Source organism: Vipera berus (genome assembly GCF_964194415.1).
Source record: "Vipera berus genome assembly, chromosome: 3".
Classification (NCBI taxonomy): Eukaryota; Metazoa; Chordata; class Lepidosauria; order Squamata; family Viperidae; genus Vipera; species Vipera berus.
The window spans coordinates 45,437,518-45,465,395 of NC_138204.1; the positions used below are offsets into that span (position 1 = coordinate 45,437,518).

The following is a 27,878-nucleotide window of genomic DNA, read 5'->3' on the forward strand; positions in this document are numbered from 1 at the left end:
CTGAAGAAGGCTTTAATGCTGGGAAAGATGGAAGGAAAGAGAAGAAGAAAATGAGCAGAGCAAGATGGAGAGACTCAATTAAAATAGTGATGAATACACTGTTGGAAAAGCTGAAGGGTCAGGTTAGGAAAAGATCCTTCTGGAGAAAATCGTTGTCACTAAGAGTTGATAATGGCCAGATGGCATCATCATCATCTGTAGAATGCATATTTTATGTTAATGTTGGGTAATTTTCTAGTGGCAAGAAGCTGCACAGGGGAAAGGATGAGGGTGCAAAAGGGATGGGTTCAAATTTCAAACTTCTACTTTTCCTCAATCTTTCTCTGCATAAACCTTTCTGCATATAATATAGAGTTTTACATTTTAAAAATATTTTCTAAGGTTAACCCTTCATTTTCCATTACTTCACATTTAAAAATGATGGGCATCACCACACTGAGCCTTGGCTATTATTAATTATGGGTGTTCGGTCCTTAGAAATGCCTTTTTAAATATAGAATAGGATCTAATCCTAAATGCAAGTGTGGAAAAATTAAGCCTCCGATTCCTTTTCTGCATGTAAGATTTGGTAAGGGAAAAGACAAAGGAAGCTTTAATGGATTTAACAGACTTTAAATCTGCATCTAAACATCTCTAAAGCAAGAGATAAAGTCCATTGTATCTGAAGTAGTCATCTAAATTCACTTACATTTATAATTAGTCAGTTTATGTCATTCTATCAATTTATGCCCATTACTTAATATATAATTATGAAATATTATAAACTGTCATAAATTGATTCAAATAATGTACATTCAGATTTAACAAACATTCAAGGACAGCCCTGCCTTGCCAAATGGTTTGCTACATCACAGTTTTGCTGTAGTTGGAAAATTTCCATTTAGAAATTTTCCTATCCTGCTGAGTTTAGGAAAGCAGGATGGTGTTTTAAAAAAGTGTGGCAGTATTTCAAGACTGATATTGGGAATGTCTCCTTCCTTTATTCAAACCAAAAACAATTAAGCAAATACATTGTCAGCAAAATTAAATGTCTGAAGAACAACCTGAAAAATCAATACTGTCATTTGGCAAAATTAAACTCAAGTTAAAATGTTAATTATTGTTATCAACTATCATGTCAACTCATTTTTTTTCCCCAGCTTCAAATTGGGCTGGTGAATTTTGGATAAATGATACTGTGCGTCTCCTGACAAGGTGGAATAAAAGTTCTGTAGTAACTTTCCTGTTCAAATGTCTTTATGACCCATTTCCAAAGCTTTCCTTCCTGCCATAAACCCCCCACTACTGAGGAACCATAAGAAAATGCAAGAACCAATGAACTGTTTTTGAGTTTTGAATGCATAAACAATGTACCTCTTCAAGAAGCAAAGATGAACTGTCACAGGAAATGCAAAGTAAAAGCCAAAGTACAAGGCAAATTATTATTACTTTTTGGTTTCACCAGCGAGCCATCAATATCCCACTTTCAGCAAACTAGATTCAACATTGTTTTGTTCATCAAAAGATTTTGCAGTGTGAGATGTCTGAGTTTCTATTGGCTTTTGTCCTCCAGCCAGATGCCTTGAAAAAAGTTTACTGGAACAATATTGCCCTTCAATAAGTTCCATTTTAACATTAAATACTGGAGTCCTTGGCACGATACTGGCTGCAGTTGGGAATGATACGGAACATGCTCATCCTTTGAGACACACCTTCTCTTGGAAGATATGCATTATTCTCGTTTATCTTTTGTTTCTTGTACTTTAAAAAAAATCAAGTTTTAAGTGTCATTACTTTTGCACGTGGCTTTGTAAGGCAGAAAAATCTACTGAATACGGTAATATGAAAGACACATCCAGTTTCCAGAAATCACCTCTTGTTTTGTCAGTTTTAAAAAAAATCTGATTGATCAAAGACTCATGTCTTGTATGAAATGTTATATATTCTTTAAAAAAAGAAAGAAAAAAGTATATTTTTCTTCTCAAGTCCTTTTCCACTAAGTACTGTCTATAATTAGATAGTTGTGGTAGGAATTTGTAGTCCAAATGGTGACCTGTGGATTTGCTAGATTATGAAAAATCTTATCTAATAGCTTTCCATTTTAGTAGTTAATATCAGAGCTCTGAGGAGCCAAATAGGGCAAGCATTATTAATGCATGAGTTAGAGCAACCATTGTATGAAGCACTGGGTGATCTGAAGAATTTTGCACCATCATACCTGTACCTGCAAAAAAAAAATAGTTGTGCAGATTTATTTAAAAAACAACAACCCCCTTTTCTTACAAACAGGAAATTTAGCAAATGTGTTATCGAATTCATATTTTACATTTTCTGTTAGATGTTTTAAATTCATAAACTAGTACTGTAATATTTATCTCAAATATTAGCTGAAAACTGCAACCCCATAATTCTTCTCCATCTTAAATTTGAATCTAAAGAGATTTAGATTACCATTATTTAGTTCCAAGGAACAAGAAATTCTAAGTTCTTGATACATAACCAGATGTTCATGAGATGGTTTCTCTAATTTCCCTGAATGTATAATAACTTCATCATTTTTTCTACCAACCACGATACTCTTGAGATTCAGTCATGTACAGTAAATTGGATGATGTTCAGAAATGAAAGTGTGGAAATTGTGCTATTATTTATTCTAATATAGAAGGGGAAAAACGGATTGGTCACCCCTGAAATGTTATTTTTTTCTGAATCATTTGTTCTTAATTTTATTAATATCACACCAGGTAGAAAATTAAGGAAAATAGAATCAAGAAGAGGAAAATGAATATGCTTGCCCTGGACGACAACAACTTGATGTTTTAGAAAACTGGTAAAATGCTGACTCTACTGGAAAAACAAAATATAGCAAGCAGTTTAAGATTTTTTTTCTGAAAACAATATGCAAATGTTCTAAATAAATGAATAAAATACAAAATAACAAGGAAAAGAAAGGTAGACGCACCACTGTTTCTCAGAATGTGTACATCTGCTGGATCACCATCTCCACCTGGGCCTGTTGTCCTAATTTGCACCAGTGCATGAGTTGAATCTTCTCGGATTGGGATCTCAATCCAGTTATTGTTGGCTATGTATAGAACAGGAGCTGAGTGTGTATCAGCATGATATAGCATCTGTGGAGGAAAGCACTTTGAGTTTATTGTTAGTCTCTCCCATGTTTTAATTTCTTCCTCTTTCTTGTTTAGCAATCAGTACCCAGAAAATTCTTCAACAACCTGAAATATGTCCGTCTTGATTATATATATATATATATATATATATATATATATATATATATATATATATATATATATATTTGCTCATGGGGAAAATGCTAGATTATAAATACCTTGTAGCCAGTGACAACAGATTCATCTGCGTTGGCAATCACAGGATCCCACTTAATGCTTACACTGGAGCTGGAAAATGTCCAGGTAATGTTGCCAGGCGGTATTTTTGGTGCTAGAAAATGTAAAAAGTAGATATTTAAAGAGAGTGAACAGAAGGCAAACTGTAGCTTGTGTACTGCAGCCAACCATTTCATCTCTCTAAAGACTATTAATGTTTTATTTTAGTGACTCACAGATGTACCAAGTTTCTTTTCCTGGCTCATTTGGAAAATGGAAGAATTTAAACATCTCCATTGTATTGATCTTTATTCCTAGATACTTCACAAATGATTTTTTTTTTAAGAACAGGGTTTACGCGTGAGCATAAATTGTGATTTTCCAGACTGAAAACAGCCACTGCCATACCAGATCTCTACCTGTCCTTTTCCTTTGGAAATCAAAAAGGCTAAACCCTAGTTTGGGAACTGCAGAAAGATGGCTGGCAAACTGCAGTGGGCTTGGGCCTGTCATACATTCTGTTTTACCCATCTTTTCTCAGGAGGGAAAGTGCCATAATTCCTATGGAGCTGATAAAACAATGGTTAGATAAATGGTGATTTTGACATTTCTGCCTGGCCTGGATTACCCTCTCTTTGAGTAGACTCATCTTCTTGCTGATATCCTCTTCTGAGCATATTCTTGCCATATATTTCTGGTTCCAAATACTCCCTTGTTTTATATTCAAGGGAACAATCCTGATATTATTTGCATGGTTTAAGAAGCACTCAAAAGTATCCCCACCAACATGAAACAGCAGAGAGATAATATATATTAAAATAGATCTCCACTGCAAAGTAATAGGTCTAGAAAATAATACGCATGCATATTACATGCAGCTGAAATACACGAAAAACAGAGGAGTAGTTGCTATTTGATCAAATGTTCACTTACGTGGCTTTTTTGTCCAGAAACTGGTGGGGGAGCTTGCTGGCCCAGTCCCTGCCCCATTGTATGCTCTGACTGACACATGGTAATTTGTGTTGGGATGGAGGTCAGTCACATGTGCCAAGTTGACAAGGCCTGCTGTTCTTACTCTGTCAGCGGCTTCTTCTTTGTCACCATGTTTCCAGTATCGGATCTGAAGTCAATAATATACAGGTTCAGTTGATCCTAAGCGACAACCCTGGCTTCTTAGGCACTGAATAATTTCTATTGACTTAGCATTACATGAATATAACTGAATAGCCCATGTTATCATTCAATAAGAACAGTGTGTCATTTTATAAGACAATTCATATTTGCCAATTCAGTGAAGTGGCTTGCTTCATCAGGAGTTGAGACTTCAAAGCAACTGATCTGTTTCTTATTCTGCCTTGTTCTGCCTTGTGCCAGTTTCAGTCCTATCTCTTACCTCATAACCCAAGAGGACTCCATTCATATCATGATGTTCCACAGAATTCCAAGAAACATCCATTTCTGTAGCCATTACTGCCTTGACTGTAACATTTGAGGGAGCCACTCTTGGTTCTGTCAAAGTAAAACAATTTAGTAGGCAAAATTCTTTTACATATAAAAGCAAATCTAATCCAGTTTTAAAGATGAAGATCAGAAGCCAGACTCTTGGTCAAAATGTAAAAGACCAAGCAGCAGATCAAATATGCTAGATTAATTTTGTTAAAGTGCTTTTAGGAGAAACAAAAGATAATTAAACTGATTCTAACCCAGAATGTGTAGAACAAATTATTGCTGGCTATATATTATTACTTAGAATGTTACTTTTATAACTATTAGAGGAAATCCATATACTTTTCCAGTCTCTATGGCCATCATTAACTCATAATATCTTGGAAACTGCCAGATAGCAGTATAACTGGAAATCAAGAACATCTGTAACAGAACTTTTAAAATCTTTTTAATGCCAGCCTACCTTCTTCTGCAGAATGCACAATAGATACTAGGCTCTCTGGCCCTTCTCCTTTCCTGTTGAAGGCCTTGATCTTCACTTCAAATGGTGTATAAGGAGAAATGCTCTCATTGCGATAAACATAATGTAGTGACTCTGCATGGGGCACATTTGCAATCTTCCAGGACTGGGTACCTTCTTTCCGGAAATAGAGCCTATATCCAAAGTCACCTCCATTTTGGTACTCTCGTTGCATCGGCTAAGATGAAGGTTGTAATATAGGGTGGGCAGGAAACAACCAGTGAATAAAACAGAAATACTGAACAACACTTATATAGTTAAGATTTTATGATGCCAATATATTACAGGTTAATATATACAACAATATGAAACATCCAAATGAGTAAAAATAAAACACAAAAACCCCTCTAGCAGGTAAAAATCAGAAACCAGTAACAGTATGTGAAATTATGCTTCATATATGTATATAGCATATACAGTACAAATTATTCCTCTGCTCACTATATTAATTCACTACTACAATATTCTCAACAGATAGTTCCCAATCTAGATAAACGTCATTGTGCTATTTTCTAAGATAATCTGTTTCACTGTTGAATCGCTCTCTGTACTGGGAATTGTTGTTGGGTGGTTTTTTGTTGTTGTTGTTTTTATATCCAACCATTCTACTTTCTTGTAATTTAAATCCATTTTTTTTCTTGTCCAACCTTCTGGGACAGCTCTGAAAACTTTTGCTCTATCCTTTCATGACACTTTGCAGATTGTTGAAGACTGCTATCATGTGTCCCTACAGTCTTCCCTTTTCCTGGTTAAGTATATTCAGTGCTTCAAATCATTCCTCAAATAAATGGGGGCATTTTTTTCAGGCCCTTAATAATCTTGGTTTCTGTCTTCTTGACATGTTTATCTTTGTCCTCTCTAAAATATGATGCTCAAAACTGGGCCCCATATTTTTAGCATGATCCCACCAATGCCAATCAGGGAGAAATTATTTTATTTATTTATATTTCATGTTTCTAGATCTCCCACCTCCCATAGGAATTATTCTCTAGATATAGTCCTGACACTGACATTATATTGCAGCTCCTTCACATTGTTGGCTCACATTCAATTTGCAATCCACCAAGACAATTTTACCACATTCTCCTATTCAGTATGAACAGCTGCTACATCCTACATTTTAACCCAATTTAATGCACCCATGTATTTTAATCCAATTTCTATAAAATTTTACAGGTGGGTGAAAGCCTATTCTGCACAGTAGCTTTAATATAATATTCAATATCCATTAAACAATATGTGTTTGCATTTTTATAAAGTTTTCCATGCAAAGTTTATAGAGAAAATAATTTCTCCATGATTTCACAAGGAAATACAGGAATTGTAATACCAGGTAACATTTTTACTGCTTGACTATTTTAATATCACATAGGAGTCAGATCTGTTTAAAGTAGTATCAACATTCATGTGTTTTGAATAGCTGCTTCTATGTTCCTAAAATTCCTGTTAAATAGAAACTATATTACATTAATTATGAAAATGTATGCTTCTGTGACCAACTTACTGTCCAATTGATAATGAGTTCCCCTGGTGCTCCTCCTCCTCCACTGAGTCCTGATGGTGCAACTGTAGGGGCTGTTGTGTTCCCAGTAAGGAAGAGAGTGTGTAGGTCAAATTAGGGGAAAAAGGCAAATAACAGTGAAAAAAACCATTTCATAAAGATATAACCAGCTGCTCTGAACTGAATCAGAGCATTTGAATTGTTCAGATCTGTGGTTGAAATTTTCTATATTCAAAATATCTGCTCTATCACTGAACCTTGTCCCCCTCCTTTCACTCTACCAAGTGAAAGATAAAATGACATAAATGAGATTTAGATTGACTGGTCTTTTGCTTCATGATTTATCTGACATGATTATTATTTTTGAATACTTAAAAATGGATTCTCAAACTATAGATTGGGAACCTTTGGGGTTCATGAGCAACTTAGAAGAAGGTCCCCCCTTGTTAATGACACCCAAGGTATGGGATTTGAGCTTGGACTTCTGAATGTTGCTAAGCCTAATGCATTAATTAGTTAAGGAGTGGGGTCACACAAAGTAATGTATAATTTTAAGCTGTTGTGGAATAACACAGTTAAAGCTAGATAAGGAAGCCAAAATACCATGCAGTAAAAAAAGATTTTAACTAACATGCATTTTTCAAAAAGAGAAGTTTAGTCCCCAGAAAGTATGAAAACCATACAAGTTATGATTAAAAAAATTTCAACACCAGCTGGCTGCTGAATCCAATGGAAGAAGAGGATAATGCATATGGGCCATTACCTTAGTATGAGAATGCTATTAATGTTATGCAGCTGATTCCACATTTTATTATTTCATGTTTTACATATACTCACCAGCCTCTTTGGTTCGAATTTTCGTAGATGGCACACTGGGCTCTCCACTACCAAGGATGTTGCTAGCCTGGACACGGAATTCATAATCCATCCACGGTATGAGGTTGATAACTTGGGCTGTTTCTGCATTACCTTCGATATTTGTGGGATCTATAACCCAAAAGCACAAAAACAGGATAAACAGAGCAATCAGCACTAAAGGGAGAAAAGGTTAACTATATTTAAACCTACTTAGTGCAGGCCACTGCCCTCAAGACACTTACTGGTACGCATTTGCTTCCATTGTGGGAAAAGTGGAGTGCGGGCCTGGATGACATATTTAGCTATGGGGCTATGGTTAGCAGAACCTTGACTCCAACTTAGCTGTATCGTGGTGTCCTTTATATCCCTCACCACCAATCCCCCAGGAGGGCCTGGAGGACCTACAAAAAAGAAACAACAGAAATCGCATTAAAAAGTCTGGCTCAAAAAATCCATGGGTTTGCTGGAGGAAGGAAGATCACTATCCCATCGCCTTTCCCTGCCATAATGGCAGTCCATTAAGTATTACTCTGAATTCAAATGAGAATGCTCAAATTGTCCTTTAAGGTACAATTTTCAAAGCTGCAACAACAACAAAAGAAGAGAATAGAACATGTCACTGTGTAAGAAATTTTATGAACTGGAATAGCCATAGCAACAAACCAGCCAATGAGAACTGTTTTTGATTAAGACACAATATTGGCTGTGTGAGGCATGTCATCCAGCCTAGGTCTGGGCGTGTCTTAGTCTTCTCTCTGTTTTTTCTGATCTCTAAGTTAAGAGTTGTTGATGTTCCCCAGAGCTGAAGGAAACTGTATGTATCATGTTTATATATATTTTATGCCTCCTGCTCATTTTGAATGTGTGCTTATTTTGGGGGCTTATTTTTGCGCTGGGTGAGCTGTAAACTCTTAACAGAACACAATATATGTTACACTTTGTCCGGAGTGGATAGGTGCAGATTTCATAGAGAAATGGCAAATAGCACCTATAGCTGAGGAATATGATGGATTATAGTTAGTGCATGCCTCAGACTGCACAAATACAAACCAACCATCAACCACACCCGCCAAAAATTGGAGTAAATCTAGAGCATGTAACAAAGAAAACTGCAGCCATCGAAAACAAGATAAAAACAAGCTAAAAAACCCCCAAACAAACTAAAAACCAAAATATGGAAATTGATAGCAACAAGAAGGATGAAACTGAACTGGAATGGCAATATTCTAGTCACCACTTATTGTATCACAGCGTAATGCCTTCCAAAAAGGTTTAAACTGTAATACAGAAAAAATGGATATACTGCAATTCTCTGCATGCTTAGAAACAGCATTAAAATGTATGAAATAAATAAAAAAGCAGGAAGATATATCATAGACTTATAAGCTATAAGCACAGACAATATGATTTTAACATAAAAAAGCAAAGACATAAGTTGTCACAATGCATCAGTATCCTCTCAACTGACAAAGCACATAGCACAGTCATCACAAACACAACACAGAGTATCCCAAAAGCAAAATAAATACTTGGCAACAGGAAAAACACTCTAAACAAGTAGCAGTCATGTAAACCTAAACTCTATCAAATGCCCAACATTAGTACATCAGTTCCACATACATTTCATTTACCAGCTCTTCACAAATCTGAAGTAGAGCAAAACTATTTCAAAACTTATGATTGTAGGTAATATTCATAAGATTTCTTTTTTTAAAAAAAACCCGTTCACATTATAAGAAAGAATCTCCACATGCCTCTTATTTTACTTCTGAATTCAATGTACATTTAAATGACTATATTTACTTAAAGTGATGTGCTTGTGTGCTCATAAGACTGAAGCCTTTAATACTACAACACAGTAATTTATATTATGTGGGGTGAGTTTGTATACACGCAACAAAATATACTTCTATCTCTTATAGAAATACTGTAAGAGGCACTTTGAAATCACAGAAGTCAGCTATCTCTCAGACAAAGCAGAAGCAATTAAAATGGAAATTGTTATTTCAAGAAAAAGGAATCAAGAAAAAAATACCTCTTACAACTAGTACAGCTGATTCAGAGGCACTGTCCACCACTGTCTGGGCTGTGCAAGTATATCGGCCAGCATGTTTCAGTTGAGCGTTCAAGACTACAAGATCTCCAATATTCTCTTTCTGTCCATGGGAGAAACAAACCATCAGCAACAGTGTCAGAATCAAAAAGGAGTTTTGCAATGCATACGTTCAAAAAGATGGTTTAAAAACAGTGCATTATCTTGGAAGTAGACACAGCTCTGACAGTAAGACTTAAGACCATCATACCTTACAATCAATTCACTAGTGGGGGGAAAAATAGCATCAGGTACTCACTGTACTAGCTCGTTTATAATGGCCTTCAGACTTGCTGAAGTCAATTAAAATGTCATCCAGGGACCAAGTAAAAGTGAGGTCCATTGTCGGGTCATGGGAGGCATGGCATTGGAGGGTAATATCTTCACCTAAGTTGATGTCAGCACTGGATGGTGCAAGAGTGATTTTAGTAGCATCTGCAAAAGTTAAGTAAAACAATAATTCTTAATGGAAAGCCATTTGTATGCATATGAAGGTAAAACACACCTTGGGAACTTGCATGGGGGCTGAGTTTTCTGGTATCACGTTCCGCTCTTAGAGAGGAAAAGGATTTTAAAAAACCCATGGTTCCTGGTAGGTTCCATAGGACTGTGGAGAGAGTAATTTAATGATGTATTCTTCTCCTCCAGAGAAGAATTTCTATAGACAAAATGTACTACTACCCTGTCCAGTATTATTGCATTTGTCCCCATAGAAATAAAGCATTTATCCTTACCACGGACTGACAGAATTCCTGTGCTGTTTGCTTTGCCCATGAAATTCTCAGCAAAGCAAGTGTATTTCCCTTCATCGGGCTTGCTAATATTTCGAATGATCAAGGTGCCCTCTGGAGTAATAATTATGCTGCAATGAAAGCAGAGACCAACAGTAAACACATAGATATGACAGTCACAGAAGCCTGGGTTAAAGAACAGGAAACAAAGCATCAAGATACGGATGAGTTTTGCCCTACAGAAAAAGGAAAGTGTCAACAATAACATTCCATATAAAATAGAACTTCAATGAAATGAGTGGAGTCACTGACGGCTTACATCTTCTCATCAGTAAGACTGCAATACTATTGTGGTTAGGATGTCATTTTTAAGAGATAAAAAGAAAGAAAAGAGGATAATTAGATGATGGCAGGTCATTCAAACCAAATCCTGTAAAATACCCTCTGCTCACTGGCTTACTTTAAAGTGATCTGGAAGAGTAGAGCCAGTGTATATTTCAGTTACAGTGCTATATTAAGACTCAGGGGACTTAAGTCCACCCAACCATGATGCTGACTTTGCCCGTTCTTTCTCTCTCTGTCTTTCTGCCTCTGTATCTCTGTCTCTCTCTCTCTGAATGTGTGTGTCTGTGTCTGTGTATCTCTGTGTTTATGTCTTTATCTCTCTGTTATAAAAAAGTGTGCACACAATTAGTTCAAATAGTTTGGCACAGCCAACCAAAAACTTTCTCTGTTCTATTCTATTCTATTCTATTCTATTTATTCTATTCTATTCTATTCTATTCTATTCTATTCTATTCTATTCTATTCTATTCTATTCTATTCTATTCTATACAACATGCTGCCATCTGGATGTCACTGCACATTTAAATCAATTAATGGGCTTCAAGCAAAGCCACAACAGATTATATGTCTTTGAACAATTATCCTTAACTGGAAGTAAGGCCAACAGAAGACAATTTCAAGGAAGCATGGATGGGATCAGAACTTGCATTAAAATCAGTCCCATATTTGGACTAACTAGAGCTTGCATTAACTAAAATATTTGTAAAGTTATTGACCCTAAGGTAGAAATTGGAATGGGTTTCTCCTACCTGGAACTGTTTCTCAGAAGTTCAGTCCCTTTGGTCCAAAGAATTATAGCCTTTGGGGCAGCTCTGGGCTGACAATGAATAATAATTTCTCCACCTCGAGCTGCTGGTATCAATTGCCTGACAGGGTTTAGTCGAAAATCTGGAGCAAAGGCTAAAGAGAAAAAGCAATTAATGAGTTTCTACAAAAAAAGTCACAAAAGCAATTATTTCTTGGTCATTAAAAATAATTTGTAATAAGATGGCCTAATGTACCATGAAAGAATAACCACTTTAAATTCATTGCCCCTGGTTAATTGAATAATTGTAAATATTATAATAGTGTAAAAGCCAATGTGGTTAGCATGAAGATCCTGAAAAGTTGCCCAATTCTTGTCAAAGTTTCACCAACACCTTTCTGCCTTTTGCAAGTGATTTCTAAACATTCTTTTCTATATAAAATCTACAGCAACTATTAAACAATTTGACTAAGTGCCTACTCTATCCAGCTTTTTAAGCAGAACAACCTGCAGTTTTCAAAACCACACTCACAAACAAACAATAAGATGTTCAATTCAGGACAACTGATTTAACATAGTTAGTACTGAGGGCTAGGAAAATTAGCTTCCCTATCTTATTAATAGGGCAACTCTCATTTAATTCTCGGAAAACCAGAAATTACCTTGGACATACAATTCCGCACTTGCATAGATTTTGCCATGTTTGTTCTCTCCTATACACTGGTACATCCCTGAATCTTCCACTTTTAACTTTAATATCTTTAAATTCCCACCATTCACTTCAATGCGATTCTGTTTAAACAAAGGAATGTCAAAGATGACATTATTATGAAAAATAATGTTATTAAACTAAAAGAAAAAATAGAAAAATTGTAAGGAAAAATGAAGAAGAAAAAACATACTCCCCAAAATAGCAGCTTCCCATTCTCATCGTGGCAGATAATTTCATAATCTCTTTACCTTCTTTTACGTAACAAATATAAAACATTTAATCCCATAACCCATCTGTTAATAATAAGCAAATCAAGTAAATAATGTCATTCTCCAATCCAGTTATCAGCAAAAGATCCAAACAAATCTCTAACATTTTAACATTAATGAACCTATACAAACTCAACATTCCATATCTCAACTTAAGTACAAAAAAATCTGATATAAATATTGTCAATATATTAATGTAAATGGCCTAAAAAAGACTAGTCCACTTTAATGTGACAAAGAGAGACTCTTTTTTTCCTTTACAAAAGACAAGCTGGAAAACAGCATTCTAAATAACAACTTATTTCATTCAAATATACACTTCATGTCTCCACTCTAATCCGTTAGTAAAGTCACATTTCAGAAATATAAAGTAATCCCACTATCCTAATATAAACCAGAGACTAAAATTTAACATAACAAAGAGAAATAATTCCTCCTTTAAAATAACAAGTTTTCCAAAGTAATGAGTTGAACTTGAAATTCCTTACTTCAAAGTAAGGAATAAAAAGAAACAGTTAATGCAAAGCCATCTTAAAGCCATCCTTGGTGGAGCAGTGGGCTAATGCCTCCTTAAGTAACACCAGCTGCCTGCAATTAGTGCAGGTTCGCATCCCACCAGGCTCAAGGTTGACTCAGCCTTCCATCCTTCCGAGGTAGGTAAAATGAGGACCCAGATTGTTGGGGGCAATTAAGCTGACTTTGTAATAATGCCGTTTGGGGTGTGTGTGAAAGCCCTAATAAGCAGGCATATACATAGAATGAAGGCTACTGCTAAGCTTGTAAGCCGCCCTGAGTCTTCGGAGAAGGGCGGGATATAAATGGAATTAAAATAAAAAAAAATTAAAAAATACTCTAAAGTTATAATTTAAAAAAGTAACTAGGGAAGACTTTTGCATCATATTAAATGTATGCAACTCTAGTACATCACTGAAAAGGAAAGCTGAAATAAAATTGTAAGCACAATCACAGTCATGTGATTTTTCCACTTAGCAAACAAGTTGTTGGTCCCAATAGTGGTCACTAAATGAGGACCACTTGTACAAATAAAAAAAACACATACTCCTGCGTTATGTTGGAGGAAAAAAAACTGAGATACCCAGATATATGTTAAATACTCTTCATACGTAACATAAAATTACATGTTACATAGTTTTCAGGATGTTGACACAAGGGTCAATGATACAGGTAGAACTTATTCATTCATCATATGTACCTGGGAAGTTAATGGTTGCCCATTCCGTAGCCACCTTAATGTAGGCCTTGGTTTGCCAGCTGCAGCACAGCTCCAGTGGAGATTTGATCCAATGTCAGCTTCTTTGTCTGTGATGACTTTTAGCCATTCTGGCTGAGCTAAAAAAAAAAGAGTAAAAAAGGAGCAGGTTTCATTGCATTTCAAACAGTGCAAGATGATGATGATAATGATGATAATCTAGTGAAGATTTGCTACAACTTCATTGTTGTACCTTTCATTTTTAAAAACCCGAATGATAGCACTTGTGCATAAACATGTGTCTCTTCACTAAGAAAGGATAGGTTTCTGCTCCAGATGATTCACTTACCAAGCAAATAGCTTAGGTGTTATCACAACAATAAAATGGCCATTTTTGCCAATGCAATTAAATGAAAAAAAATCTTCACCAATGTGAAAATCAGATGTAGACAGAAGGATTATTTGCTCAGTTCATTTCTGGGATTGAGACAAAAATCCAAAACTCAGATTATGTTCACATGCATACTGTCATTCCATTAAATAAAGTCGATCTGAAACAAGCCAGAAAATGGTTTTCTCTATTTCATAATGCCGTTTTTGTTAAAGCTAAATAAATATGGAACTTAAGAATGTTTTAATAAATAAATATAAGGGAGCTCCAAAGAGTTCTAAAAACATAACAAACTAAAAGTTGTGACTTTACCTTGGATAATGAGGCGGCCCTTAAAAGTATCTCTTCCTTGGCCATTCTCAGCTTCACACTCGTAAGTGCCTTCATCATCAAAGCTCGCCTCTTTAAACTGAAGCACAGGTTCAGATGAGATCCATCTGGAGGACTGGCTACCATCCACCTTTCGCCATTTTATTTGAGGGACAGGGCTATATTGTAAAAGAAACATCTGTCAAAGGATACTTAAACACGGTCCCATTCCGCTCAAGCATCAGGGGCAATGCAACATGTTGCACACTGGTAAATTTTCCTTTCCTTATTATGTGTAGCATTTTGTCCATTACTTTTATATAGGGCTATCCTATGTGTGCCATAAGATCTAGTTACTGTATAGAGGGAAATCACACGATGCCAGGAAAATACAAAGTTGCTCTAAAGTATTACTAAAGGTACTATGTGAGTGTCTCTGCACTCTCTGAAGCATATTTTTCCCTTGATTGGAAACTACTGTGTGACCTACTTTTAACCTTCTCAACTTTATTTCTTCTTTTATCAAAATATAAAAATATACAGGAGACTGGCTGGCAAATTGTCACATCACATTCCCCCTCTTGTTTGTACTTGCTTCAAAACACCCTTATCACATCACCCAGTCCAGGGCAAATGAGTAGCGCTGATAGAATAAAACAAACATCTGTTAGCTCTAACTCAATCCAGTTGGCATTTATTGTTTTAGTAGTCAAATGATAGTGAGTAAATAATAATCAAATTATTAAAACCCTGGTTCATTCATTTAATAGGCAAACACATCACAAAACTCTGCATAAATCAGCCACTCTATAACAAAAAAAGAATGGGCCCAATTAAATGTGCTATAGTTTAGAAGGGTTAATACTTTCAGCTCTCCATACTTTTCCTATGATAGTTATCTGTTCCTTAAAAGTGATAGGTCACATTTCCCTTCCCTTCTATAAACTTGATTCTTTTAAGTAGGTACCATAGCATGTAACCAGTGACAATGAGAACTGGGAATGTTTATGTTGTCAACAACATGGAATTAAATGCATTGATACAGCTACTCACTTTCCAAAGGCAAAACACTCCAAAGCCACCACTTGCCCAGTCAAAGCGTAGGTATCAGAAGGAAACTTGGCTTTAATGGTTGGGGCATGAGGTCTGGAATCTGAGGAGAGAAAGAGAAATGACTGCAAAGATGTTAGTCATGAAAAAGAAGTCATCATAAAGCAGAGATCAATAGTAATGCATCTCCAACTTAAAATTCAAGGAAGTACAATAATTGCAGAACTTTATTTCAATGCCTGTGGCAGCAGACTCAATACGTTACTGGAACTACCATATGGTCTATCCCCCACTCCTCTGGTTTAAACATTTTTAAAATCTCAAAATTTTTCAACCAAAAAGTCTTGATTCAGCTACTTTCAGCAGAACCGAGCCCTGGCATTCTAGTTCAACAATACCTACCCTGTGCAAGCACCAACTCTCTAAAATTTCTAAAGCAAGCTTTTTCCAGCCATATTGGAAGGTACCAAGGATTGAATTAGGCTTTTGTTGTGCCCAACAGACAAGCTGCAGTCCTTTCCTAATCTCAGCTCTACTTCTATCTTCAGTAAAAAAAAAAAGGAATAAGACAATTGTAAGTAAAGGGAATTTTAAAAAATTAAGCTACTTGCAATGTTAAGAGACATAAACTGAAGAAGTGAAGAACCTAAACTAGGCTGACAGAAGAATAACTTTTACTTGATGACTTTAAAGCAGACTCTATATCTTAACTTCTGTTATAAAAATGCTTCCAGGAACAATGAGATATATTATAATAATAATAATATTCTGTTATCTCCAGGCACTGCCATGTCCACTATTCAGACTTTTTTGTCTTTCTTATTGACGGGCTTAACAACTGTTGATAAGAAAGACAAAAAAGTCTGGATAGTGGACGTGGCAGTGCCTGGAGACAGCAGAATAGACAAGAAAGAACTGGAGAAGATAACAAAATACAAAGACCAACAAAGACTGTGGCAAAGGCAAGCAAGGGTAGTACCAATAGTAATAGGCGCCTTGGGTGCAATCCCAAAACAACTGGAGCACCACTTGAACACCACTGGCATTGACAAATTCGCCATTAGTCAATTGCAAAAGGCGGCCTCACTAGGAACTGTTTCCATTCTGTAATGATATCTATAATACCATCAAACGTCCACATCTGCCTATCTGTAAGGACTCGATAGGCAGACAAAAATGCCAAATTCAGTCTGAACATCTGGCTGACTGCGATGATCAACAACAACAACCACAACAATAAAAATCAAATCAATTCTACATTCTAAAAATTGATGGCATGATGTGCTAAGCAGAATATTTGCTTATATTTCTCTGCTTTGGTTTCTATTAAATTATAAGACAAGGAATAAGACCTTGTTATGAAGATAATTTGACCTAAAAATATAAAATATTGTAGAGTGTTAATTGGAGAAGCAGCAGTTTCCCAGAATGTAAGGAGCAGATTCCAAGAAGAGAGGCAAGACAAGAAGCAACATAACCTGGAGCTGAATAGGAGCAAAGGAGAATCTCCCAGGGTGTATCCATTAGGATAAGAGTAGTAAAGGTTTAGTCTATCAAGAATCCATCTATTGAGTGTAAGCAAATAAAAGACTGAAATTTGTTTGGATTGGTCTATGTCATTCTTGGGCTGAGCCAACAGGTGGCAACTGACAGGTATCCAGCTAAATGGCAGTGACTTGACTGATCTCAGAAAAATAAACAGAACTGGATCTTGTCAGCATTTGGATAGAAGACCAACAAAAATGCCAGACCTGTAAACTAGTCTGTCTCCTTGCAAAAACATTCCAGAAGAAAATGACAAACCACTTCCATACTGCTGCCAAATAAACTACACCAATGTTTTCATGTGAGCAACAAGAGTCAAGTTTCATTCAAAGGAGATATTACTTTGAGTGATGGGTATTCTCCTTTGCATTTGAATGTGCTAGGGCTAGGTTATGTGGTGTCCAGTTCAGTCTTGGGTATCTCCAGGATCTGATATTTGGAAGAGGCAATGCCATTCACCATAAACATGAGCTAGAGAGATTAGTAGTGATCTGATTTAGTAAAAGATAATTTTCAATGTTCCTAACTTCATCAAAAAATAATGGCCTCGGTGAAAGGTGTTTTTTTAAATAAAGGTCAAAACTAGAAGTGATACATATTTTATTCTTTTGTCTGTGGTATTCACCTATAAAGTGTGAAGTAGAGGAAATCATGGAATCAGACTTATTGGTAAGAGAAGTGAAGCCAGAAGGATATTGTCTGATTAGAATAGGTTCAAAGGAGTGCAATAAAAAATACAGTGATATAAAGTCAGGATAAAAGAATTTGAGTTGTTGAATCTGAAGGAAAAAAACTGAGGAAAAACATGGAGTCAGGGTTGAGATACATAAAAAGACGCCATAGAGAACATGGTGCGGAACATTTTTCCATTGCCACAGAAGCTAGGAAGAGACACAATGGATATAATTTCTGTTTAAATATAAAGAAAACCATCCTGATGTTACCATATACTGTAGAATAGTGGAACAGTGTATCAATGATGGTTGTGGGTTCTTGTTCTCTAGAGGTTTTTAAGAACCTGGAGAACCATCTCTCTTGGCTGGACTAGATGATCCTTATGATCCCTTCAAATATAAGCATTGAATCAAACTATCAAATAGAGTGATATAACGCACAAAGGAGCAAAGTTTACCCCCTTATCCATGGGCTTCATTTAATGATCTTTTCCGGCCAGTCATAGAAATAACACTCTCCCCTAGCCTCACTGTGAATGATGCAAAGAGACAAAAACAAACACAAACACCCACTCAGCAAACATATTAATCAAGCACATTAAACTTGTGTAGGTACATTTTATTTTTTATTTTATTTTAATCCCATTTATATCCCGCCCTTCTCCGAAGACTCAGGGCGGCTTACAATCTAAAGCACAAATCAATGTGCTTAGCAATAGCCTTCATTCTATGTATATGCCTGCTTATTAGGGCTTTTGCCCCCCCCCCAAGCGGCATTATTACAAAGTCAGCTTATTGCCCCCAACAATCTGGGTCCTCATTTTACCTACCTCGGAAGGATGGAAGGCTGAGTCAACCTTGAGCCTGGTGGGATGCGAACCTGCACTAATTGCAGGCAGCTGGTGTTACTTAAGGAGGCATTAGCCCACTGCTCCACCACTGCTCCAATGACTAGCAAATTATATGTGATTAAGTGGGACATATTTTCCACAATAAAGAAAACTTTAGAGATACACACAGTTAGAGAAAACCCACCTTGCAAACCCCTGAAAATGATTGGCTTAGTGGATGCCCATTATAGATAGACAGACAGGTAAGAGCCTTTAAATGCTGACCTTCTCTTACAAGAATGAGTTGAGAAGACGTGCTAAAAACATTTCTTTTAACAGAGCCAATAGGGCCCGTAGCAAAACAGGAGTAGCTGCCAAGATCAGAAGCCTCAGTCTTAGCAATGTAAAGGTTTCCAGTTGTCTGAGAGATGAAGTGCCTGCCATCTGCTGGAATGAAGTTTGGGAAATCATTCAATAACCAGCGATATTCAAGTCCTGTATATGCAGAGAGAGAGAGAAAGAGAAACAGGGGAAGGGGGAGAATGGTTTTTTATATCATATGATAGTTACAGTGAAAGCTTGACCTCAGCCGGTTATTTTCTAGACAGACCTATTACTAACTCCAGTTGCTATGAATTCATTCTGCACTCTATCTATCTATCTATCTATCTATCTATCTATCTATCTATCTGTCTGTCTGTCTGTCTGTCTGTCTGTCTATCTATCTATCATCCATCTATCTCAATGCCTGGTGATATATATTGATGTCTTATGCAGAATGAAATGAGCATATTTGTCCTTTTAGAGAGGATGTGTAATTGTCCCACAATATTCTTTAAAATATTGAATCCAGTATCTTAAATTAGAAACCCCTTTATTTCTGGATGGAAACATTTAGCATAATCCCTTTTCAAGAAATGCAATACAGTATCCTATTATTCAAATTCTGTAGGATAGTCAGAGAAATATGCACACATAGATTTGTGCTACTAAACTGATAAATGCCATTTCTGTCTATAACAAAATTCTGTTTTGACATGGGGAATTTGCAGCAGCAGTTAGCATCCAATTCCTGATTTCAGGGAAGAATTTCAGAGATAAGGTCTGTAATAATTTGAAAATTTCATACTTTTCAGAACCTTTCTCACTGTAATTGTCTGCACTTAACAGAAAGTGTAGCAACTTTTATTAATATTTGGCAACACTCTGCACTGCTAATTAGGTCCAAATTATTCTGAAACAATTCTAAAGAATAAGAATTAAAGGTTAGTGGTATATCGAAAAATAATTACAAAGTGGGTTCAATACCAAACAATTATTTATTTTTTTGGACTTTATTGTTACTCAAAAAGGAACAATAATAATGTCAATAAAGACAACATTAAAGAAATAACAGCAACCAAATATTAACATTCTAGCAGGCCAAATGTTATGGTCTAACACCAATTTCTGATGTATCATTCCTCAAATATGGATGCTTTGTACCCTTTCAGTGAAAGCCTTACTTCTAATGCATTGCTATTTCCTCACCTGGATAGTGTGGTGGTGGGCTGCATGTCAACATCACCCCCCAGCCCTCTGTAGCCCTGACTGGATCTCGTTCTTCTGTAGAGAATTCCTGCAGATCTAAGACATACAAACAGGCCAGTGTTTCAGATGTGAGCTAGGATGACTAGCATTTTTTACAAATTGGTTCTTAGGGGAAATATTGCTTACTACAGGTAATCATGTTCCCATCCTATCAAAAGGAAATTGTGAAAATAACAGCAGGTGTCTTCAGGAGCAGCCTTTAGAGAGTCTGCTGTTTTTGAATTAGAGAAGTCAATGCTATCTTTCTATCCTTTTTTCTTATTGGTAATTCCAATTCTAAGCAGCTGTTTAAAAGAAGTCACACCTGTTTGTTTGTAATCAATACACATATAATCCCAATGTTTATCAATAAAATATAAAAGCAGCAGCAAGCTTTCTGTACAGAAAAAAGTAATGAGTATCCTGGACTTGGAAACTCTGTGATATGATAAATAATTTTGCAACTCTTTTTGAGCTTTTAGTAAATTAGTTAGATCTGAAAAAGTACAGTTTTGGATAAGAAATATTACACAGCAAAGATAAGCATTAAATAGATAAGCATTAAATAAAGATAACAAAGATAAGCATTAAATAAAGCATTAAATGTTAGAAGAATGATGCACAGTTAGCATTTATGCACAGTATCATCTCATGATTTTATGAAAGAAGGAAATCAGTGTGGAAGAAGACAGTCCTTAAATCTAACTTTTATTTATCCTATTTACAACAAAAGGCAGCTACTGCCATTAGGTAGTCTCCTAGGGGCCCGCCTCATTTTTACAGGCTTGTATTCAGAATCATGCACCCCAAAATAAAGTGATTTCTTCACACCTACATATTCATTAAAACAGCTCATGTCTCCAGCATCTTGATTAAAAATTTAAAATCATGGTTATAAGAGGAACTATAAAATAAATTTACGAAGAATTCTGTCTGGTTATAGGCTAAATCCTGATCATCCTTGCAAGAGACTGAATCATGCACAAGGTGTAGTCTGATCCAGCTATATGTTAGTACTTTACTTCTGCCCCAACTGCACTGATTTTCAATCAGGTTGCTTATGTTAGCCTAGCATGCTGTCACAACAATTTGGGTGGCAGAAGTCTTGACACTGCTGTCCTTTTTGTACAGAGAATGTATTCAAAATGAGAGAAATTACTTACAGCTGAAGCGAACATGAGCTTCTCTACTTATTATTGTGCCCATGGAGTTGGATGCTATGCACTGGTAGGATCCAGCATCTTTAGCTTTCACTGGGTTTCTTATTACCAAGTTGCCACCATTTAACCTGTATCGTGAATCTGGCTCTATTTTGATCTCTGTTCCATTCATCTTCCACCTGCCAGAAACAATGATATCGGGATGGAATGAGAACACACTAGAAGACCCACAGCTGCACATTAGCACTATCTTGAATGGTCAATAGAGCCTATTGTTTGATAGTAGTTGAATGGGAAATATTGTCTGTCTATTTCTATAAAACCCATCAAAACCAGGCCAAATTATGATTGTATAACTCAGTGCTTAAATATTGTTTAAGCATAACCAGAAGCATATTTTGCACAAAGATTAGGACAGAGATCCATGACTGTTTCTAAATAGAGAAGCTAGAATATCTGAAAATTCACTCTGGTTCCTAATTTTTTCTGCAACCTATATTTTTCTGCTTTCTATTGTTTTGGGTTGAGATGTTGGTTCTTTCCTTGTTTACTGTAATCCTATGAAGGCTGCTCAGACTTGCAATTGTGAGTTGAGCAGTTATATATATCAATGTAATTCATTCCAAAAGATCACACACTTGTCTATAATATATAGAATATAGTCCAGAAGATCAAAGAACCATAATTTCAAACAGCTTACTTACAGACCTTGGTAAATCATTCATATTCTTCAAATGTTTTATGATTATTACATACAGTATAATATGTATAATGTTTAAAAATAAAATCAAATGTATTTGCTTAGAGGTTGATACTTTTGCAAAATATGTTTGGGGTGATCTCTTTAAGATAGTTAACAGGCAATTTCTGATTTGAAAGTGAGATTTGCAAACTTAAGTGTCCTTTAAAAGAGGACAAGATAAAGTACAGAATGTGAAATTACAAATGACAGACCAAGAGAAAAAGGATGGTTTTACTGGATATACCCAAAAAAGTAGTTAGTTTTTAGTATTGTAATTAAAATTCTTACTCAAAATTATATTTTTAAAAATTAAGTCAGGGCTACCTGTATTGTGTTTTGAAGCACATTTTAAACAACTTGTTTATCAGCAGATTTCCTTTTTTAAACACAATGTGGATACAATATTTGGTTGTTTTTATCTATTGAATCATATTTTAAGTTCAGAAGTTTTCAAAGCATAAAACCTAATCCAGGAAATAAAACAGGCAGCATCAGATTCAGTTACTTGGAAGTAAGCACAATGAATCTATATTTGGTTTACTTCTAAAGAGGCATGAACAAGCTTGCACTAATATGTTAAATGTAATTAAATTCCCCTGGATGTGAATTAAAAATAATTAGTTCTATGCTTTGCTAATGCATTCAGTACTTCATTTAACTGAATGGAATATGAAATGTTTGCCTTTGTCTACATTATTAGCAGCCTAGGCAAACATATAATGCCATTTGACACAAAATGTGCCCTCTGATTTTGCAATCATGTTTTCCATTAAACAAAGCAGGTGCTAGAAGTGACATCACCTGTAATTTGCAGGAGGACTCGCTCGTGCCCGGCACACCAACAAAATTTGCTCCTCTGTTGACCGTTCTGGAAAAAGGATATTGTGTGGCTGGTCTTCAAAGACAGGCCCATAGTTTCTTATCATAGTCTCAGCTGACTTCCAGACTACATAGGAAGACAGGAAAAAAAACCTTAAAATGTACACAGTTGAATTTAATTCAGAAATAATGAGCACTTGAAATGAACTCTGGCTGCCCTACACTCTGCATTAATAACCCCTCACTTTTCTTTTATGAAAAAGGAAAAGTTATGATGAAGCTCAAGCCCTTGCATAATTGTATCTCATCAGATGACTATTCTTACTCTGTATTTTGTATTTTCTGCCCTTTGGAATTAACAACCACAGGCCAATTTCTGTTAAACTTTCATGTGCTCTACATGGGACTTCCTGATTCACACAGAACATAAAACACCAGACAAATGAAGCCCTAAGAAAAGTTTAATATTCCATTCTCCAGTCAGTTGTTTGCCTTCTTACTTCCAACAGTAACATGCTGTTTAAGCATTTTTTTAAAAAAAAACACCAAAGTATTTTATGCTAGAGTGACTTCCAGCTGGGGAGAATACAGAAGGATAAAGGTACTCATTTTATTCTGAGCTCCTACTCTTCCATTTATGCCCATGAAAAATATAGAAAAAAATCCATGCATTTATATTTATGTGGAAGTGAAAGTGGTTGACAGTGTGGAATAATACATCAGACATACATCTCACTAAGTGGGGCCTTCTGCATCTCAATCTGAGCAATCTGTCTTCTCTTAAGTTAGCAAGATATACACATCCATATGCTGATAATAAAGCATTGCTGGATTAATTAAAATAATTGCAGGACCCTTTGCTCCCTCTTAAGCATATTTATCCTATCTCAGCTGGAAATGGTCTTGTCCTTGACACTGATGGAGCAAAGGAAGGAATATTGGCTTAGGAAGATTGTCATCTTCTAATGACATTTCAATAGCTAAAAGCAGATGTACTCAAGGCTTAGAGTTTTTTGGTTGGGGTGGGGAGGACTGGCTAAGAGTACTCAGAATTCAATAAATAATTCATGATAATTGCACACTTAAAAGCCATTTTTGTTAAACCTCAGATTTCTGCCTCTAAATATCAATGGTATATTTTCTTAAGCGAGAAAAGCCAATCTTGGCTAAATTTGTTTTTTGATTTTACATGACTCTGCTTTCCCTGTTGTTTTTTTGTTGCCCTCATCTTTTCCTCTAATGGCTATGAATTGGAGTTGTGAAAAGTGCAAAAAGACTAGGAAGATTTGTACCTGAGATTTCAAGGCAAAATAACATGCATTTGGTATCTTTATGAAGCACTTATGATGTTGTTAGGTTCTTATAGAGTAAATATTGGGATGGGATGGCAGAAATCTCTCATGTTCACATCTTTTTTTTCTATTTATATCTATTATATCATTAAAGCATAAACTCAGGATCTGTGGCACAACTAAAAGCTGACATAATGAGGAAGATTGCATAGGATACTTCTAAGAACAGAGATAAAATAGTTTTGCAGGTGTGCTTCAGTTGTTGCTGAATTGCAGTTCTCAGCAGGCCCAGCTGGAAAATTGGAATGTTAAAAATTGTTCAGTAACATGTGGAGGGATAAAATAATTTCGGCCCTGTTTTAGTAGTATCTCAATAAAAAAACAATTAGCAAGTAACATAAAACTTAGAATTAAATGAGTTGATAAGGGTTATTTGTTAATGCCTTCCTATGTGGTGAAAAACATCAGGAATCTGATACATTGGGGAAGGCTAAATCTATCTCCATGAAACAATTTTATCAACTATTCCTGGTTGCTTAAAAATAAAGGAGTTGTGGACAAAGCATTTTTCTTCATTAAACTGAATTATTCAAGCTTATGTAAAATTTCTAATAAGTAATATACAAAATAAGTGCTGCCGCTAACAATGCTATTTTAAAATAAGATTAGCAGAAATCCCAGCACAAAAACCAGGAAAGTATATTCAGTAGTTAAGACTACAATGCTGTGCAGTTATGTTAAATAAGAACAAGTCCTGCTGAAATCAGAAGTCTCTACAGCTGAGGAAGCCTTTTCAGGATTGTGCTATAAGGCTGTCTAGTCTCTTCTTAAAAAAAAAAAAACCTCCAGTGATGGAGTGACCACGATTTCTGAAGGCAAGCTGTTCCACTGGTTAATTGTCCTCACTGTTAGAAAGTTTCTCCTTAATTCCAGGTTGCTTGTCTCTTTGGTCAGTTTCCAACCATTGTTTGTCTTACCCTCTGGTGCTTTGGAGAATAGTTTGACCCCCTCTTCTTTGTGGCAGCCCCTCAAATACTGGAATACAACTATCACGTCACCCCTATTTCTTCTTTTCTTTAGACTAGCCCAGGGGTAGGCAACCTCGGCTCTTTTATGACTCATGGACTTCAACTCCCAGAATTCCTGAGCCAGCTTGGTTGGCTCAGGAATTCTGGGAGTTGAAGTCCATGAGTCAGAAAAGAGCTGAGGTTGCCTACCCCTGGACTAGCCAAACCCAGGTCTTGCAGCCATTCTTCATATGTTTTAGTCTCCAGGACTTTGATCATTTTAGTTGCTCTTCTCTGAACTTTTTCCAAGGTCTCAACATCTTTTTTGTAGTATGGTGACCAAAATTGATTCCAGTATTCCAGGTGTGGTCTTACTAGGGTACTAATAATAGGGTGCTAATAAAGCGGTACTAATACTTCATGTGATCTTGATGCTATGCCTCTGTTTATACAACCCAGGATTGTATTAGCTTTTTTGGCTGCTGCTGCACACTGCTGGCTCATAGTCGTGATCGTCCACTAGTACTCCAAAGTCCCTCTCACAGTTGCTGTTTTTGAGCCAGGTCTCACCTAATATGTACTTAAACCTTTGGTTTTTCCTTCCTAAATATAAAACTTTGCTTTTCTGTACATTAAAACTCATTTTGTTGGATAGGGCCCATTATTCAAGTTTGTCAAGATCTTTTTGAATCCTGAGCTTGTCTTCTGGGGTGTTGGCTATTCCTGCCCGTTTGGTGTCATTTGCAAATCTGATGGGTTCCCCTTGTATTCCCTCATCTGAGTCATTAATGAAGATATTGAAGAGTGCTGGGCCTAAGATGGAGCCTTGTACCCCACTGCTTACTTTTCTCCATGTGGATGTAGTACCATTGAGGACTACTTACTGAGTATGGTTTGTCAGGCTGCAGGATATTTCTTTGGAAAGAAATCCTATACTACACATAATTCTGAGTGATCGTAGGTAGAACAGCCTACATCCATATGGCAAAGAAAGTAGAAAATCAGAATACAACAAATTGAGCTTCAGTAGAGAACAGAAGGATGGGCAAATTAGCTTTGCCTTCAACATTTTTCTGAAACACTTCTTCGGATCTATTTATAAGTTCTTTTAACAATTATTTCACATGCGGTTTATTAGATAATGTTTTCAATGTAGTACATAAGAACCTTGGTCCTGTTGCTGCAGTTTTTTGGCATTATATAGCACTGCAGAGAAGTTTGTGGTTAGCCAGATCTGAGTAACAGTCCCTTCAGTTCCAAATGCTGCCAAGCAAGTGGTGAAGAGAGTCATCACCCATTTTAGAACAACGCATCTTTTATTTTCTGCAGCTGTAATAGCCCTGTATATGCGCTTAGGATAGGGAGGGAGGGAGGCTTCTGGAGCTGCTCAACTTTCTAGAGCTGAAGACCTGAGCTATGTATTGAAAATAATATTGACATTGATGAAAATATCTAGGTATTTTTTACAAATCCAGATTTTTATTCTCAAAAAGGTTGATCTCCCAATGGGATCAATTGGTGGCTTTTCTTCTGCCTGGCTCCTTTTCATGCTCCCCCTGAGGTATTTCCAGCCTTCTGGCCATCATTATACTAATCTTTTATGTCATATCAACTATTAGAAAGTGCTCCTGTAGGGCTTTGTAAATGATTTAATCCTTATGGTCTCTGCTTGAATGCAAAAAAAGAAGTCTCCTAACTTCAGCTGGTTAATAGAGAAACCTTCTAGCATTGCCTTGATGTCATTGACATATGTGGGCCAGACTAGCTTCTACACAAGCTAATTGCCTCCTGATCTAGGCCAACTATCTTCCCAAGAGACCCCAAAAACATTAAAATGTAATTAGATATTTATAAGGGACATAGAAGTTGCCTCTCCCAAGATGACAAATTAGCACCAAAGCATTATCTAATTCTCAGCCATCTGAAATGAAATGCCTTCCCATTGAGAGATCAACCTTTTAAAGCATAGCATGAAACTTCTATGAATAATTTGAATTAAATGAAAAGCAGAAGATTGTGCATTAGGTGAAGGACAGAAAATGCAAAAGGATTCTGATATTTGGAATATCATAAATAGATAAATAATGACATTAAAAAACTTCTATGTAACTCCCCCAAAAATAAAGATATTTTTCTAATAAGGTGGTTATACAATGTCTGATTCTTTAATTTTGGTTTTCCTACTTAGTACAAAAATCATTATAAACAGCTTTATAAATTCTGTTTGTAGATATATCTAAGTTACATTGTAAGTACATGACTTAAAAGAAAAACATATGGAAGTTCATATTAGCTGAATTATCCTTCTTGTATAACTTAATATCCTGAATGCTAGATGAAAATACAAATAATTTTGTTACTTAACTGGCATTAATTCGATCAGTCCTTATGCTCACCTAAATATGAATGAACCCTTCAAAGAAACTCTTACCTGTAGAAGACATAGTTACTAATGAAAATAAGAGAAGTTCTGCAGACTTTCCCATTTATAGGCTTCAGTAGGTGAAAGACAATTCAGCAAACAGAAGAACAGTGTGAATCTGTAAGAAAACATGTGTGCAATTGTTGATAATTCTATCAAGCAACTGAAGCTACATTTGCAAATTACTACTTTACTATTATTTACTAGCCAGCAGTATAATCTCTTATCTGTTAAATTGAATTGCTTAAACAATCGTTTGCAATTAGTAAGACTTTAATAATGTTATGCTTTGTTCTTTAAATATGCTCTAATCCAG

General features: G+C 35.9%; 1 protein-coding gene across 1 annotated transcript; it reads right to left on the reverse strand.

Moving 5' to 3' along the window:
• Positions 1 to 1,822: 1,822 nt before the first annotated feature.
• Positions 1,823 to 27,584, reverse strand: CNTN2 (contactin 2; the record flags this gene model as incomplete). Its single annotated transcript, XM_081325453.1, has 22 exons — positions 1,823 to 2,203; positions 2,942 to 3,110; positions 3,326 to 3,438; positions 4,257 to 4,443; positions 4,717 to 4,832; positions 5,233 to 5,467; positions 6,794 to 6,864; positions 7,628 to 7,777; positions 7,891 to 8,049; positions 9,684 to 9,804; positions 10,000 to 10,175; positions 10,475 to 10,602; positions 11,566 to 11,716; positions 12,224 to 12,353; positions 13,756 to 13,892; positions 14,456 to 14,631; positions 15,506 to 15,605; positions 18,837 to 19,046; positions 20,082 to 20,177; positions 21,284 to 21,459; positions 22,824 to 22,968; positions 27,572 to 27,584. The coding sequence occupies 22 exons, from the start codon at positions 27,582 to 27,584 to the stop codon at positions 2,094 to 2,096; spliced, it is 3,069 nt and encodes a 1,022-aa protein (XP_081181579.1). The 3' UTR covers positions 1,823 to 2,093.
• Positions 27,585 to 27,878: the final 294 nt, after the last annotated feature.